Source organism: Glandiceps talaboti, chromosome 6 (genome assembly GCF_964340395.1).
Source record: "Glandiceps talaboti chromosome 6, keGlaTala1.1, whole genome shotgun sequence".
Taxonomy (NCBI): domain Eukaryota; kingdom Metazoa; phylum Hemichordata; class Enteropneusta; family Spengelidae; genus Glandiceps; species Glandiceps talaboti.
In genome coordinates, this window is record NC_135554.1 from 14060328 (window position 1) to 14078091 (window position 17764).

At 35.6% G+C, this 17764-nt stretch overlaps 2 protein-coding genes across 2 annotated transcripts in view; one reads left to right on the forward strand and one right to left on the reverse strand.

Annotated features, from left to right (window-relative positions):
• Positions 1-3056: 3056 nt before the first annotated feature.
• The window catches only part of LOC144436263 (dimethyladenosine transferase-like), a 19475-nt gene continuing 4767 nt past the window's right edge, over positions 3057-17764 (forward strand). The window contains exons 1-7 of the mRNA XM_078125007.1: positions 3057-3259; positions 4510-4583; positions 5171-5257; positions 6178-6239; positions 7214-7357; positions 8277-8400; positions 9207-9299. Coding sequence (XP_077981133.1) covers positions 3205-3259; positions 4510-4583; positions 5171-5257; positions 6178-6239; positions 7214-7357; positions 8277-8400; positions 9207-9299 — 639 coding nt within the window. The 5' untranslated portion in view covers positions 3057-3204. The remainder of the gene's footprint in view (positions 3260-4509; positions 4584-5170; positions 5258-6177; positions 6240-7213; positions 7358-8276; positions 8401-9206; positions 9300-17764) is intronic.
• The window catches only part of LOC144436198 (complement C1q tumor necrosis factor-related protein 1-like), a 3828-nt gene continuing 1454 nt past the window's right edge, over positions 15391-17764 (reverse strand). The window contains exon 2 of the mRNA XM_078124920.1: positions 15391-17099. Coding sequence (XP_077981046.1) covers positions 16402-17099 — 698 coding nt within the window. The 3' untranslated portion in view covers positions 15391-16401. The remainder of the gene's footprint in view (positions 17100-17764) is intronic.

Genomic DNA, 17764 nt, shown 5'->3' on the forward strand with positions numbered 1-17764 from the left:
ATTACATGGGTGTAGACACACAAATGAAGTCTCCATCTAATTAATTATTAAAGGTTCCAGAGTTAGTGGACAAAATGTGAAATTTTACGACAAATATGACCGCCAATAAAGTCATTATCGGTTTTAAATGTCCATTTTGTTTGGCTAAAGCCAAATAAAAAAGTTGTTTAGTTCCGTTACCCCACCTAGTTTTTCACGCCGACCCTAAACTTTTTTTTACGTATTCGAGAAAAATAGTAATAAAATCGCGAAAATCGCAAGAAATAGTGGATGCGGAAATTGACATCAACTTAAAAACACAATATAAAACAATTTTTCCAATCTGAAATGGCTGTACATCTGATAGGAAGAAATAAACAGCACAGAGACCATTTGGAAAACAATGGAAAACCTGGACTAGACACTCACACATGAAAAAAAAAATGTAATAAAATAAAATAAAAAAATCTACCTACCCCACCTATTTTAAAATTGAATGTAATCGGAACCAGACAATATTTTTTTAACGCCTAATGTTTAATGTACGTTTGACTTTATAAGGTATCATATTAGTTTACCATAGGTCAAAAGAGCCGTATATGTGTAGTTACACCCGGAGAATAGGGGCGTTCACCATGGCGAAATACAGGACAGGTAGTCGAATGAATCATGTACATGTTCAATAGCATATTTTCATAAATCATCGCAACTTTTGGTCTTCGATATCTAAGGCATATTAAATAACATAAATGCTCCCCTTTCTGATGAAAATAAATGTGATTCGTCTAGCTGTCATGTTAGTCTATGAAGAGTTAGATACCATATACCAGTCACTCATCATAATTGTGACATAAAAATGACATTTGTATCCATCTGCCGACAGATTTATACTCCTTACCCGGAACCCGCTGCATCAGTAGCTCTGAGCATTGGCTCATTAGACTACTAGATGGCCGAGGTGTCAGTTAATACGGGTTTTAAACGAAAGATACCTGTTGTGCAGAATGATCATCCAATTGAGTGTGGCAACTACGAGGCGAGATCAATAGTTCAATGTAGGATAAAAGACTAAATTCTTTTAGTTATGCATCGGACCCCCACCCCACCCCGGCCCACCCCACCCCTTTCTAACTTAATTGGCCCCAAGTTGAAAATTGTTTTTTAGACAGGACAATTTCAAATAAGTATGTAGTAGTATGTAGTGCTATGAATACAAAGCCAGTATGTAGTGAAGAAAAAACCCCTTTTTATTGTCACTTTAATGTATTTTAGTCCTATCCATTTATTACAGCGAGAATTCTTTCATATCTCGATTTGACAACATGTTTTTAAAAGAAATAATTGTATTTAGGGATACTACTAAAACATTCCATTAAAAGCACAATTGGTTTTGTCGGATGAGAACTGAAATGGTTCAACCCGCCAAACTATAAAAGTATTTAAATGTTTTTTTTTGAACTCACAACTTGCACATACCGTGGAAGTATAACCGAGAGGGTGATACTTCCATGCACATACACAGAGTGACATACTGCGGCTTGCTTCAAAAACTTGAAACGATATACCCTTTCTCAAACGCGAGGGTAGCAAAAATGGCTCGTTTCTAGTTATGATAGTTGCCCCACAGGATGTCACGCCATCCACTCACCTAGACCAATTTACAGTATATTGTCCCCGCGTGGTTTTAGACGAATCGAAGAGTAAACTGATCGTGACCCTTTGTACTCGGTTTGTCCTTTCTATAAGGGTGTCCGTACTCAGTTAATTCTAGATTTCTCATGCTAATACTTTCAAAACTTAGTGAAGTAGGTTGTTAAAATTATATAAAAACGTAAGTAAACATGATGTGTACATGTTGGTGATATATCATTTCATATATAATATAGTCTGAATGACTTAGAAATGACAGTTAAAGCCAGAAAGGAATTTTGAATTATTTGTTTTTATTAAAGTTCCAAACTTTCATCAGCAATAATGGATAATTTGGATTATATATATATATATATATATATATATATATATATATATATATATATATATATATATATATATATATATATATATATATAATAATAATAATAATAATAATAATAATAATAAGATAAAAATCTACCTACACAATGTTTTATTAGGCCTTAGAAGGATGAGGTTTTTTTAAATCATCGATTTCATTGACCATGTTCGATGTAAGGTCTAGCAAGGGACTGAATCATTGAGTAAGCTCATTGTCATGTACCCATCACTTTTTTTTGCCATGAGAGCGTATTTTTTTTTATAGTTTAAAAAAAATCTTTATGGGGAGGGGGTGAACAGTGATACACACCCGGGTACACATAAGCCTATGTACAGACCAATCCAGTTACTTCACTTAATTGTTGTATTTGTAAGCATATGGATAAGTATATATAGAAAAATATTATTTCAACAATATACAGGCCTGTCTCTACACAGTCTGGTCTCTCCTCAGGCCACAGAAGTGGTCCTACATCCTGGGGGTACATCAAAGGTTATAGATAGTTATCCATGAGTTTAAAAGTATAGTATAGTATAGTATGGTATAGTATAGTATAGTATAGTATAGTATAGTATAGTATAGTATGGTATAGTATAGTATAGTATAGTATAGTATAGTATATTTTATTTGACATAAAAATGTAAGAAATACATTATCTAGAGTCAAAAACATACAAAACAACAAGAACAAAGATAATAGATAGTTATAAATATAAATACAACACTAAACTACAGTATTGAATACAATTAAGATAATAATGAATTAGAAAATTAAAATGACATTTCCGGTCCATATTTACCCATTGGCATTCATGTTTTGTTTCACTGTGTAGTTTGTTTATCTATTTATTTTTTTATTTATTTATTTATTTATTTATTTATTTATTTATTTGGAACCCGGTTCCTGGGCTGCCTGGAACACGGTTCCTGGGCTCCCTGTGGTTTTACCACAGATCGTATACAGTTCGATAGCGGAGGAGTAGCCAGCGCAGCGTCACGGCAAATGTGCAGCGCCCTCAGTTTGTGACCTTTGACCGCCGCCATTTTTCCTTTCGCTGGACTAAAGTCGTCAACACAAAACACGTGCATGATTTCCTTAGCTGTTTTTTCTAGAGAATAAGTACCTGCCATTGTAATTTTATTCCTTACGACGAATTTGAAACGATACGTGATTCTACATTACTAGTTGTGTTTATATCTGAAACGTGGAGCATGCCAAAAGTACAGAGCCAGAAAAGAACACGACAGCATGACCAGATCAGACAAGGTAAATTACAATACATAACATATTTCCGTGCTTTAAGTTTTGAGCCCGATTCACTCTTTTGCGCTTGTATTGATGTTGACATTCTGAGGAAATGTGTAGCTGCAGAACACTGAATCGGAATCAGAATCAATACATTGAAGACACCAATACTGGTAAATAATCAACGGAAGACACTTTAGCTAACCCTAACCGTAATCACCCCTCCCAAGTCATCTTGTAAGTTGTAGACGGAGTACGGGACTCGATTCTGACAATGTCCCTAAAGGTAAAGAGGGACATTGTCAGAATCGAGTCCTGACTCACTCCGTCTACAACTTCAGCAGGACTACCCCTCCCCAACCCTCTATATGCCACACTCACTCACTCACTCACTCACTCACTCACTCACTCAATACTTCCTCCAATCATTTACCCGCTTGCTTCTTCCTGTCATTGGACTTAAAAACACGCTGGTTGTCTGTGATAATGAGTACCCCAACATATCAAGTGTATAGAAGGTTTGAATGTAGCACCATTGGATAAATCTTGTATGATGATGTCCAACTAGCGAGATGACCAAAGCTTGCCACATATGTAGGTTCCCTGCCATGGTCAAAGGTCATTACCTTGCCACTATCTCAGTGCATTATGACCAACCTGAATGCAAAACAAGACTCCCCAGACACGGATTACAACTGGCTTTGTAGGTAATGAATAGTCTGTATTCAGATGCAGATTATATTTTGTTGTATTCCCAAAAAAACCTTCTGAAATGTGTTATATTTTGATACTAATTGTGTGCAAATACATACCCTATAACCATGGAAGTATAACCCACGTTATACTTCCATGCTATAACATACAATCTAATAGTCAGCATGTACATGTACAATGCACATATAGAACGTCTACTACTCACTTAGGATTCAAACACATAAAATATAATCTAGTGTCCTGTACTATCTCCTCAAAACCCCCTAGTCATTAACTCAAGGCATCTGAGTTAGACATTCCATGAACAAGGGCACTCATGAATATTCATAGACATGAAAGTCTGGTGGATTAGAACAGTCGTCTTGACTTCATGGAACGTCCAATGCACACCATGTTTAATTCTATTAATTTCAGCAGAAACAATAGTATTAAAGATAAATTACAAAAAAAAGTCAAGAAGACTGTTGACAGTCTAGATAATGAACTGTAGTGATGTAAGGATTTATTTTTGTCTAACAGTTTTTTACATGTACAATGTACCTATCATTTACTGCTAGGTGTACAATTTAAACGAGATCTTGGACAACATATATTGAAAAATCCACTTGTTGTTGATGGAATAATTGAAAAGGTAAGATCCTAACATTTATGTACATAAAGTTTTGTACAACACATATTAAATCAGTGTAGGATGTTAGTTGAATTTATAACAGTTTCTATTTCAGACAAATTGACCATGTACATTTTGTAGACATCTGTCCTGAGACAGTTTGTCAGTTTTTTGGTGACTACAAACTTTGCATGGCGGTACTATTGCCTGATTGTATCACTTCTACCACTGTTCTACTCATGATAAGCTGTCATTTATAATGTTCAATTTGCTAGTTCAGACTTAGCCAACCACTGCAGGGAGAGCCTCTACAACGTTTAACTGTAAGCCAAGTTGTATGTGTTCAAACAGAAAATGTAAGATTTCTATGTCCTTCTATGTCATGACAACATGCATCTACATGTACATGTATGTCATTGGTTCTGTAGTCTTTAAGATATGAGAGTCAAAATGTTCAGAATCAATGACTGTTATTTTCCCCCACTTAAATTAAACTTGTTCAAAATAAGTTTTATCGCCCAATATTTTTCTCCATTCAATTTTTGACTGTGAGGTTTTGTCACTTCTCACAGTTGAATAATGTATTTGATACATTTATGATCTTCCAGGCAGCACTTCGATCTACCGATGTAGTGTTAGAAGTTGGTCCTGGTACTGGTAACATGACAGTCAAACTACTGGATAGAGCAAAGAAGGTGAAAACACACACACAGATATGAACACCCCCCCCACACACACACACACACACACACATGTACATATTCGTACAGTGCATAGGCGTACATTGTTCACAATTTATGCACACACATGCACACACACACACATACACGTACACACACACACACACACACACACACATACAGAGAGAGAGAGAGAGAGAGAGAGAGAGAGAGAGAGAGAGAGAGAGAGAGAGAGAGAGAGAGAGAGAGAGAGAGAGAGAGAGAGAGAGAGAGAGAGAGATAAGCACATACTTGCACACAAGTAAAAGCATACATAATTTGATCACAACGATTCGTGAATAGTAATAGTACATAATGTATAGATGGGGTTCTATCACAAGGGTTGTCATTCCAGACACATGGGGAGTGAGGTCCTACATTGTACCTTCAGTAATTCACTTCCTGAAAGGAAGAGAAGCAGACTTTAAATACTTGGAATGCTACATTTTCATTTTTATCTTCCGCAAGGAAGGGTTATGATTTCTTTTGTCTTTTGTATCTCTGTGTCTGTGTCTGTGTCTGTGTCTGTGTCTGTGTCTGTGTCTGTGTCTGTGTCGTGTCTGTGTCTGTGTCGTGTCTGTGTCTGTGTCTGTGTCGTGTCTGTGTCTGTGTCGTGTCTGTGCCGTGTCTGTGTCTGTGTCTGTGTGCATGTGCATGAGTGTCTGTCTGTCTGTCTGTCTGTCTGTCTGTCTGTCTGTCTGTTTGTATCAATTCTAATGAAAGTTGCTACAAATGTTATGGTAATAAGAGCAAGAACTGAAAGTAAAAAATAACATGTAGTTTTTCATATTGAAAAAAAGGTGAACAGAAAATTGTTCAAATCTGGCCCATATCCCTGTTAGAACAAATTTGATATGTATATTTTGTACTTGTCTCTTTTTTTTGGTGGTTGCTAGGTTGTAGCTTGTGAATTGGATCCAAGACTTGCTGCAGAATTACAGAAAAGAGTACAAGGAACGTAAGTTGACATTCTGTCTGCCCAAACAAAAATATAGTCATCATGCATGACAGGATCTTTTCACTGAAATCTGGCAATAATTGACACAAGTAAAGAGCTTTAATAAACTTCCCATAGACTTTATTTTTTGTTTAATTTCATTTATTATATCATTCCCCACTATTTTTCCTTGTTCTGACTTCAGTTCGGCAATACTTATGACGTAGGGTTTTCTCACTACTTGTTTTTCAACTAATTGCTGATCTACTTTAAATAAATAAGTCACTTGTTTTTCCTGAGACAGGCAGAGCAAAGAACTCTACATTTGTTTGGGGAAAATATTTCATTATATTGGGAACATTAATTTGTAAGAATACAGTATTAAAGTGGCCATATGGATGAGGATTGAGTATATATTTAGGATTTTTAATTTATCCAACTATTTTATCATGACTTCCTACTTGAAAAAAATGAATGTGAAACAACACATGCCAAATCCTTGTTTGTATTAAACTCAGTATATTGCAAAATGTTAATAACTGTAAAAAGTTTTTTATTGTACGTACAATAACAAACTTGTTTACACATTTGTAGCATTTTGCAATTTGAGTTACAAATATCATAGACCCAGTTGTGTCACAGTTATTTATCAAGTAGGAAGCCATTTTAAAATTGTTTTATAAATTAAAAATCCAAAATAAATACCCAATCCTCATCCATATGGTCATTTAAATTAATCATCAAGCATTAGACTTCTTGGACTTTACAGTCAGGGTTGTGGACATCCAGCTCAGATTAATAGAATACACAAGGCATGCCTATAAACAATGTGACTTCACATCCCTGAAGAAGACTTTATGACTCAGGTTGAAAGCTAGGATTTATTCAAAGTATTTTTGTGAAGTACAAAGTTTGTATTTATTTGAAACCATTCATCTTGCACAGATGAGGCTTCTTCGTAATATTTTTTTTTTTTTTTTTTTTTTTTTTTTTAGGCCTGCACAAACCAAACTACAGTTAATGATTGGTGACGTGTTGAAAACAGAGCTGCCGTTCTTTGATGTCTGTGTAGCAAATTTACCGTATCAAATCTCCTCTCCGTTTGTCTTTAAATTACTTCTGCATCGTCCCTTCTTCAGGTGAGACACTTCAAATGAGAAATATCAATTTATTTCTTAAATTTGGTATTCTCTAATGTGTGTTAATAATAATAATATTTATTTCTTGTTACTGATATTACGTATGTGTCAGTGATTACTTTTGTTAGTAATGAGTGCACATGCACTGCAGTGCAGCGCAGTACCAAAGATATTATAGCCTATCTGAATGAAAATGAAAGAGCTGGCTTTTTACTTTAAAAATGTCCACTTTTTACTTTTTACTCAAAATCATGTGAAAAGCTGTATTTCATGAATTCTTTTTACTGCGTTGTTTTTCACTATAGTGCTGTTTGTGACAAAGCAAAGAGATCTTTTGTGATATCTTTTGTTGATTTGGAAACATTAAAACCGTTGAAGTGAGACTACTTGTAAGCCCAAGCTCAATATTCTGGTTATCAGAAAGACAAAGGATTCCTTGGTTTGGCCACTAGGAGTGCTGTTTGCAATCTGTTTTGGGGCAGGAAGTGATGGCCATAACATAGTTGACTATTGTGGCATACAGACAGCAAACATGAAGATACAGCTCACTAGTCTTCCATGCTGCTCTCACTGTAATGTTTTATTAGTGACTGCTAGCAATCAAAACATTCTTAACGACTACTGTGATGTACTTTTAAGAACCAACAAAGTTTTTTTTACACAGTCACATTTTGTTTGTGGCTTTGTTCTTTGCCATATGATCACTGGCAATGATTAAATTTTCAGACCTCACTTTTCCAAATGTGGGACGCCCTCTTGTGGTCCTTGTGAGTGAAATGGTTGGAACTTTATACTGGAATATGGCATACATGTATTAGTATGTGATTGTGTACATCACAGTTGTGTTTCTGTAGACTGAAACTGTGTGGTTTCCATATACATATATGCGTTTTAAACTTTCCATGTCCTTTCCATATAGGTGTGCACTGTTAATGTTCCAGAGGGAGTTTGCACAAAGATTGGTAGCCAAGCCTGGAGACAAACTGTATTGCAGGTTATCTATAAATACACAATTGTTAGCCAGGGTTGACCATATAATGAAGGTAACTTTAAAATTGATAACTCGATCTCACTTTTATACATACTAGAATATATAATTTCTGTGTTTTTGCTAAAGTTGGGGAACCCCAGTAACAGAAAGGGAGAATATCATGGTAAAACTGTCATAGTTTCCTATACATTGTACCATGAATTTGATGGGGGAACCCCAGTAAAATGATGAGGAACTTAGGTAGATTTTACTACCCTTAACAAAAACACTGAATTTTCACTCAACAGGATGCATGTCTCTTATTCTATATCACCTTTTAATAGGATTTGAAACTTTCTTTTCCAGCCTAGTGCTACATGTTTGAGCTTCTCGTTGACAAATAGAAGGCATTTTGTTGTGTGAAAATTCACAGAAATTTTACAATTTATTTATTACTGTAATCATATAGTTTGGCACTGGATTTTTTTAACCTGATTATGTGCACAAGTTTTTGCTGTGCAAATAAGTCTTGTTGATGTACAAAGTGTCAACCACAGTTGTGTTGAATATGGCAGGCTGACAGGTTTAGATGTTTACATGAACCCCTCGGTAGAGTCTACTTCCCCCTTGCACTGTCTGTCAAATTAAAGCGCACCAAATCTAAATTGCTCTTCCAGTGATGTTTTGTAGTGTCAGAATAAAGATGACTACAGTTTTGAATGTTTTTCCTCACAAGGATAGTTATCGTCTGATGTATTGCCACTCATGGTATACCTGTATTGATATATTTCAGTGTATGTTATTAATCACCTTACAAGATATGATATACAATGTACATGTATGTTCATTTTTAAATTAACATGTTTCTCATGTACTTAGGTTGGTAAAAATAATTTCCGCCCACCACCAAAAGTGGAATCCAGTGTTGTAAGGATAGAGCCAAGGAATCCACCCCCTCCAATCAACTTTCAGGTGAGTCAACATTACATCCATATTTGGTATAATCAGGTTTTATTGATCGACCCTCATGTCTACATGTGAATGGGATGTGATGGATGAGTATGTCACCTTCAGTGGTTTCATTCAGGTTGGGTAAATACACCGTGACGGTAACAGAAAGGGTGAAGTCAGGTACATGTACATGTAGTACATTGTATCATGATGTTGATGCAAAACTCCTTGTAAATTGCCACTGAAATCAGTTAGATTTTAGGAAAATAAACTTTGGGTTCTGGCGAGTCATGATTTCACATCACATAATTTTCACCAGTTTGGCAAGAAACATCAAAGTGAAACTCTTATTTTTTCATCTCTATTGTTCTTTCACTGTGATACACCAAAGCATGATAGGTCTTAGCAGACATGATTATTCATTAGATATACACTGAATATTCATGTGACAATTTATATGAAAGAAGTAAGCCCTTAGGAGTGAAACAAAGTAAAAACTATGTGATACGAAAGCATGAAAAGACTCTCCAGAAACCAAGTTTATGAAAATACATAAATTGTATTTCCTTGAGTGGTGTTCCCCTTTAACGAAAAAACTGAGCTGGAAAGATAGTTGAAAATTGATTGAGATGACATTGCATTATTGCAACATGAATCCCATGACATCATTACTAGATGTGTACACAAACTGATGATGTCATCACATGTCTTATCATGATGTATACATCTGATAACCAAAACCATCAATTGTGACACATTATTTAATCTTACCTTCCACTTCTATGAATATTGACAACCCAGATTAATAAACATTTAATTTAGTGTGAATTAAGACATAGCAACAGAAGATTTAATAAATTTAAAGACAAATACAATTGGTGCAATTTATTTATGACAGTGTAAAAATAAACAGCTTTTTAGTGTCATATAAAAACATGGGTTCCACTATTTCATTGCAATTTACAATATTACAACCAATTAGACAGAATAAAGAACGATAATGTTTACATAGATGTTGATAGATTAGTAGTATTGGTTTCCGACTTTTTCTCAACATTTGCTACAACAGTGACAGACTTTGTCAAATTTACACTAAGACTTAGAGATAATATCAGCCGTAAACACCAGGGTGCACACACTTAGTAGTTGTCTTGTGTATGATTAGATGTATAGACATGAGGTTATAGACTGTAGAGTTAGATTTTGTATGGTGTGCGCAACAACTGAGGTGGAAGTTGAGTACCATTTTGTGCTTCAGTGCTCAGTGTATAATGTTTTCAGAATGAAATATATTCCTGAAGATACTTCATTGCATTATACTCTGTAAATTGAACCGTCTAATGCATTTGAAGGATGACGCTGTCATGAGAAACTTACTTTGAAAGGTCATAAAGAGATTAAGACTAAATTATATATTTGCTGAGAGTACATGTGTGTATACATATTAACCCTGTATTTGAAATCATTTAGTTTTAAATATATGCGTATATTGTATTTTCAACTTCGTATATTTTGTAATCAACCATCTTGTCTAGTAATTTCAAAGTGTAACTCCTTTGCAAATGGGAGCCAGAAATGCATACATACCTATACTATACGTATGATTTTTTGTTCTGGTTATTGTTAAGAGGACTTATTAGATGACCATTGAAGGTGGTATGAGTAAAAGTACTGCTAAATAGTTCAATGCTGGTATGGTCATCTACTCGCACCCACACTGTGTCACCAATATCCAAACTTAGGCTAACACTCTGACTTTGCATGCCTCTGTAGTCTTCGTCACCTGAAAACACTCGAACCATTTGGTCTTCGTTCATCATAATGTATGCTGCAACAAGATTGTTGCTGGATTTCAGGGTCGTAAAAGTAAAGAAATACACCCCAGGAACTTGACAAGTGAAAATGCCGTTGTCGATATCCATGTCATCACCATTGTTTACAAATGTCTTGTCATAGGTCACAGTTGTATGCGAACTTTGACCTCTAACAACAGTAGTACGAGCAACTGAGAAAACTGGCCACTCTCCATGCATGCGTGGTTCTCCCTTCTGGCCTTTCAAACCACGTAGTCCACGTGAACCTTTGTTTCCAGCTGGGCCCTTTATGCCAGGAGAGCCAGGAGGGCCTGGAAATCCAGGTTCACCTACAGAACCCTTAAAACCAAGTTTACCCTTGGTTCCATCTCTACCAATGGGTCCTTGTAGTCCGGGGTTTCCAGGAGCTCCTGTTATGTTCAAAGAAATTGTTTTCTAATTTAGCACCAATATATGTTGTAACATATACTTCAAGTTCACACACACACACACACACACACACACAGAGAGAGAGAGAGAGAGAGAGAGAGAGAGAGAGAGAGAGAGAGAGAGAGAGAGAGAGAGAGAGAGAGAGAGAGATACACACACACATACACACTGTACTGTATAATGGCAGTGATATGCAAACAAGACCAGTGTAATCAAATATGAGTGAAGAATAGCAATTTCAATTACTGCAATGGATTCTAACCTCCAAACTATATGACAATCAACATGTATTCTTTATTCATCATTGATGTAAATTTGCTGAATTTAAACAATTGAAATATTTGATGAACTCGATAGATACATGTACCAAAATGACATGACTATGACTAAACCTAGTATATCTCTGTAACCTTAGTGCATGAATAAAACTTTTAAGTCATTTTGAATAGAATATTGACGAAAACATTTCTGTACAATTATAGTTCATAGCTAGAAATCTGTCTCTTAGTGGAATGAGTATGCATGGCATTCCAAAGTGAGGACACTAACAGTGTGTCATTTAGAGTGGAGTTAGGGTGGCTGAATGGTTAAAGTGACTGACTTGGAATCTGTAGATTGCCACTGTCATTTGTTTTTGAATAGCTAAAATCCTTGGGCAAGATTCAAACCACGATTGTGTCAACTCAGCTGTTTAATCGAGGACCTGATGGGATAGAGTTTGCACTGCGAATGGTTTAATCCTATGCACTTATAAAGGCTGTAATGGATTGTATGCTCCCCAGGGAGTTGAGGAAGTATAAAGGGCTTTAGTGCCACTAATTATCCATGCCAGGGGTAATAATTGTGAGCGCTTTGAACTCTCAGGAGGAAAGGCGAATTATATATACATGTTATAATATTATTATTAAATTAAGTAGGACAGGTTGGTTTACACATTAGTTGGTGCAATGAAGTCACATGTTCTCACATGTATTATTACATTGGCAATGATTTTAGCTGGGATCTGGGAGACATCTACTAAGACCCCCAAGTCAGGTCGGTATTGGGACATGTTGTATTTCACTGAATGTTATAAAATTTAAGTTGAGGTAGAAATTAGGAGTGTTTATCATCCAACTTTAAGTTGGCGAGAAACGGTATAATTTTCATATCCGTTACCTTTTTCACCTCTGATGATAGAGTACACACCCTGTGTACCAGTTGGCTCAACATCACAACATCGTTCACATGGCTCCATTCCCGACTCTCCATAATTAGCAGAACTAACAACCAGGACAAGGTTTAGTATCAATACTGCAAACATTTTCTTTGTGTGATTGATCTCAAAACCACTGTCTGCAAAGTGGTAACCTCTGAATGGTCTTGTTGTAAGGTGTTATGCAGTACTTCTGACTGACTGCTATCAGTGACTATCATTTGAAGGTTGCTCAGCTATCAATATCAGGAACTTGTTTGCATTCATTTGCTTAATGAAGACATTGTTTATGTCATGTTTCTCATCGTAAGACCTTTAAAATCATGCGTTGGTCGGTTGGTTACAAAAGAAAAATTAGTACTGTAACAGTAAATGTGTGTACATGTTGGTGGTCCTTTCAATTCATAATTGTACTGTAAACAGTCTGAATACCTCAGATATAACAAAGTCCAAAACAAACTATATGGATAATTTGATTAATAATAGTCTTGCATTTCAGTGATAGATGAAAATTTCCCCAAATGTGCATTTGTGGTGCTACCATCTCAAGATCAGTGGATGGACTTGATGAGTATACACCAGTCTATTACACCAGGGTAGTGACCAGTATAGTATATACCGTCACATGTGCATGGAATTCAGTAGGGGGACCCAGTCAAGGGACAACTGACAATATTGACTTACATCAAATGTAACCTCTCCCAATAGATGACATAAACCTTGCATATCTATTCTAAAAGTCATATTTAAATACGTTGTTTTGCTACTTTTAGTTACACTATTGGAATAGAAATCCAAACTTTTAGATTATTTTTATCACTTCTCATTGCCATGATTGACCGTCTGCGACCGACAAAATCGGCCATGCTTTGGTATCCTCAACCAAATTTGCATGTACCATTACTGGATCAAACAAACACCATAAAGCTCAACCAAATGTTAATTTATACATACAGAGGAGTTACTGCTTTACTTCTGTTTCAGTGTCCGTCCTTCTCTTTTTCTCTGTAGCATAATTGGTAATGGTATTTTTTGTATCCATCCATCCATACATTCAAGTGAGATGGAGCAAAAGTAGTAACAGCATTCTATTAGTAACGTTATATTCTATGTACCTACCAAAACAAGCAAGATTACATGTCCCTACGTGCTAGACTGGGGTGTTCAATCAAGGTCACCCAGTGACAACATGTTTTTTAATTAAGTGTACAATGTATATTCCTTTGTTAAAATGTACATATTGGGGATGGAGATAAAAAGCTACTGATCATTCTTTACTACATAGGAATTCGTAGAAAAAGGAGGGGAAGATTTAGGTTAAGCTATTATATATATCAAGTAAACCCATCCCTATGGTAAACAATCTAACGATAACTTTTATCAAAATGAACCAATCAGTTTTTTTTCAGATTTATATCTGCAGACTTTGTACATGGAATCACAATTGTTAGATAATATTTGTTTTTGAATTGTTTTGTTTGAAGAGTCTGCCATATATATATAATAGTGCTTGTCTGGTGTAAATGTTTCATCCGGGATTACTTGTGTTGCCATTATAATTCGGTCCTTTTCGTAGTCGTGTATTTCTTTAATGCAACAAAATAATTTTAAAATCAATCTGTACAGTCCGATCAGACATCATGTGATTACTGATGGTTACAGGTAAGGTGGTTATTAGGATCATTTGTGCTAGGGATACAGTCCTTACATCTGTTTAGTATTTATCATATGCACCTATGTCACTCCTGTCATTTTGTACAAATATGGTTGCAGTGGTGTTTTTATGGGGACTTCTGAGAAAAGAAAGGTCCCTTTTACTTTTTTGTTACCATATCTAACGCTGTTAATCCCTCCCTCCAAAATTATGCATATTAGTTTCATGTCATCATTTTCAAATGATTTATATATTACATTCCGATCTAGATGTAGATAGAATAAACTTGATTTGTGAGAGAATCTGCTTCTAGAGGAGCTATAAAAATTGACTTCTAAAAGTGTGTCTTTGTTATTAATGCCCTTAAGAATAACACTCAACAGTCATTAATACCAATATTAAATGTACTTGGGGAAGAAATAGCCATGGAGAGTAATTAGTGTAGACAAAGTTTGTAGAAAGACCTAGGAAGCTTTAAAGGGGTATGTTTCAGTCCTGAGTCATCACATTAGAAGGCTTACATGGGATAATTTGTTATTTTGTACCAAGCTTTTCTATAGCATTGCCAATCAATTAGATTTTATTCTCCAATATTTTTTTTCGTTCAACCAAGGAAAATATGAGTGACCTAAGGGGCCTTTGTCACTACAAGTTGCTAGATGATTAGTGACAAAAGCCCTTAGGTCACTGAGTATTTTCTGAATGAAGAAAAATATTGGGGAATAACATAATTATACCAGCGCCAGTAATATTTTTTTAATTAATGGCAATTTTGAATGTTTTGACTCATATTTCAAACACAGCACAACCAGTGACATACATGTATACACGCATTGCCATGACATAGACACACATTGTCGTGATGTAGAACAACCAGAGTATATATTCCATATTGTTTGTTGAACCTGGCTTGTGCATGGTATAAGTCAAGTTGCAGTCAGTGCAGCTAGCTTTAAATAACATTTTCTGCTACCATATACGGTACTCAATTCAATTGACACACATACAACATTTGAACTGTAGTTTTATGTCAGAATTTATTTTGATACATGAAAATCTGGTGTCTGAAGTCAGACTAAACTTAACAGGAATGTTCAACAGCTATACATCATATAGTGTTTGAAAATATCTAGAACCATCGTTATTGTACTTGATTGTTCAACGTATGTGTACAATCATTTCATCAATGTCCTTTCTAATGATAGCCAAATTTTGTAAAAATGATAAAAAAAGACCTGGCATTTCTTATGAGTCACCACATGGTGAGAGATAGCACACTAGATCTTGGCGTGTCACTAAAAAATTGTGTGCATCAAAGAAGAAGAAGGCACCCCTGATTTACAAACCAATCTTTAAAGTAGCCTTATATGGATGAGGATTGGGTATTTATTTTGGACTTTTAATTTATACAACAATTTTATCATGGCGTCCTACTTGAAAAGTCAATGTGAAACAACATATGGCAAGTCCTTGTTCGTAACTTAATAAATTGCAAAAGATTGATAAATGTATGAAGTCTTTGTTATTGTACGTACAATAACAAACTTTTTAAATACATTTTTTTTAGCTTTTTTGCAATGTAATGAGTTACAAACACATACTTGGTCTATGGTTTTCAAATTGATTGTTCAAGTAGGACGCCATGATCAAATTGTTTTAAATCCAAAATCCAAAATAAATACCCCAATCCTCATCCATATGGCCACTTTAATATTGTATGCACCTCTGACATAAAAACTTTAAACTTTTTGATACTACTTTGTTCATGATAACCTAAGCTAATTTTCATTAAAAAATGAACATTACAATACAGAGTTTTGGAAACAATTATGATCAGAGTGATGTCAAAATTTTGTCATTTTAGACTCCAATATGGCAGCAAAATACTGTAACTGTATGAGAAACACCCAAGTTTCTGTTATTTCAAAAGGAACTTGGAACAAACTTTTATATCATATATGGCCAAGTTTGGAAAGTTGTAGAGAAGTGTGGTTTCCAGTGAAATTTGTCTCTGTAATGTATGTATGAAATTTACACAAGTGGTCTTACTAAATGACCACTGAAGGTGGTGTGGCGTTTGTCATTACTAAACAGCTGTACATCATTTCTGTAATCTGAACGTTTATCTATTCGAACCCATACAGTATTACCGGCATTCAAACTGATTGACAAACTCTGGCTTTGCATACCCTGCCAGTCCTTATTATCAGCAAATATACGAGCCTTCCCAACATTGTTCACCATGATTTGAGCTGCTAGATATTTGTTGGGTGGTTTGAAGGTTGTAAATGTAAAGAAATATACTCCGGGAATTTGACATGTGAAAACACCAGTTGCTATGTTCATATCGGATCCAATATTTGTATAAGTGTAGTCATAGGTTAGTGTCTTGTAGTAAGATTGACCGTCCTGAGCTGAAGAGCTTGCAACTGAAAAAACTGGCCAGCTCAGATAATTGTTTTGTCCTCCTTTCTGGCCTTTGAGACCACGTTCTCCCTTTACACCCTTGAGTCCTGTGGAACCCCTTGGTCCTTGTATACCACGTGTGCCTTGAGAGCCGTTTCTGCCGTCAGAACCCTTTTCGCCAATATCTCCCTTGGTACCCGGAATCCCTGGAGTGCCACGATATCCCATTGAGCCCTTTTCACCAGGAGAACCTGTGTTACCTTTAGGGCCTACACTGCCAACTGGTCCCGGTAATCCACTTTCACCACGGTAACCACGCTGTCCTGAAAAGTGCATAAAATTGGAACAATATCTGTGATAAGAAATGACTGAAAATCTGGTATTATGGTAGGCTTACTATGAAATGAACAATTTGATGAGGAAAAAGATCTATATTATATTTTAATGTATGTTCCCTCATGGTAGGCGTGGTTAAACCTAGTAATTATGCATTCATCTGTCGTTTTAATCTATGCCTGTCTACATATGCAGGAAATGATAACCATACTGTACTGCCATCAGTCAGTAACTTGCTTTTGTACTTGTGCAGTTTTCACCCGCAACGTACATCATTTAAATAAAATACTATACATGTATCACCTAGCAGATCTCGTGTCATACCAAACTATGAGTCCAGCCCATGCAGTCTGTCTGCAGATCCGGGGGGAAACAAAAAAAATAACCCTCCCTACTTCAGTGAAAACAACTGCAGAGCCAGTCATGAACAACCAAATGACATCTGCCCCACATATACACATGCTCTAAAGTACTAAATAAAAAGCACAATAACTGCCATAAATAGTAGACTGAGGGACAGTTTTTGTTGAGAATTAAACAAAAAAAAATATTTAAAAAATTGCATCGTCGCACCATTTTAGACAAACTGTCCTGACCAGAAACAATTCTTTTTTTTTTTTTGTTGGCCAAACTGCAGTAATTAAAACAGTTC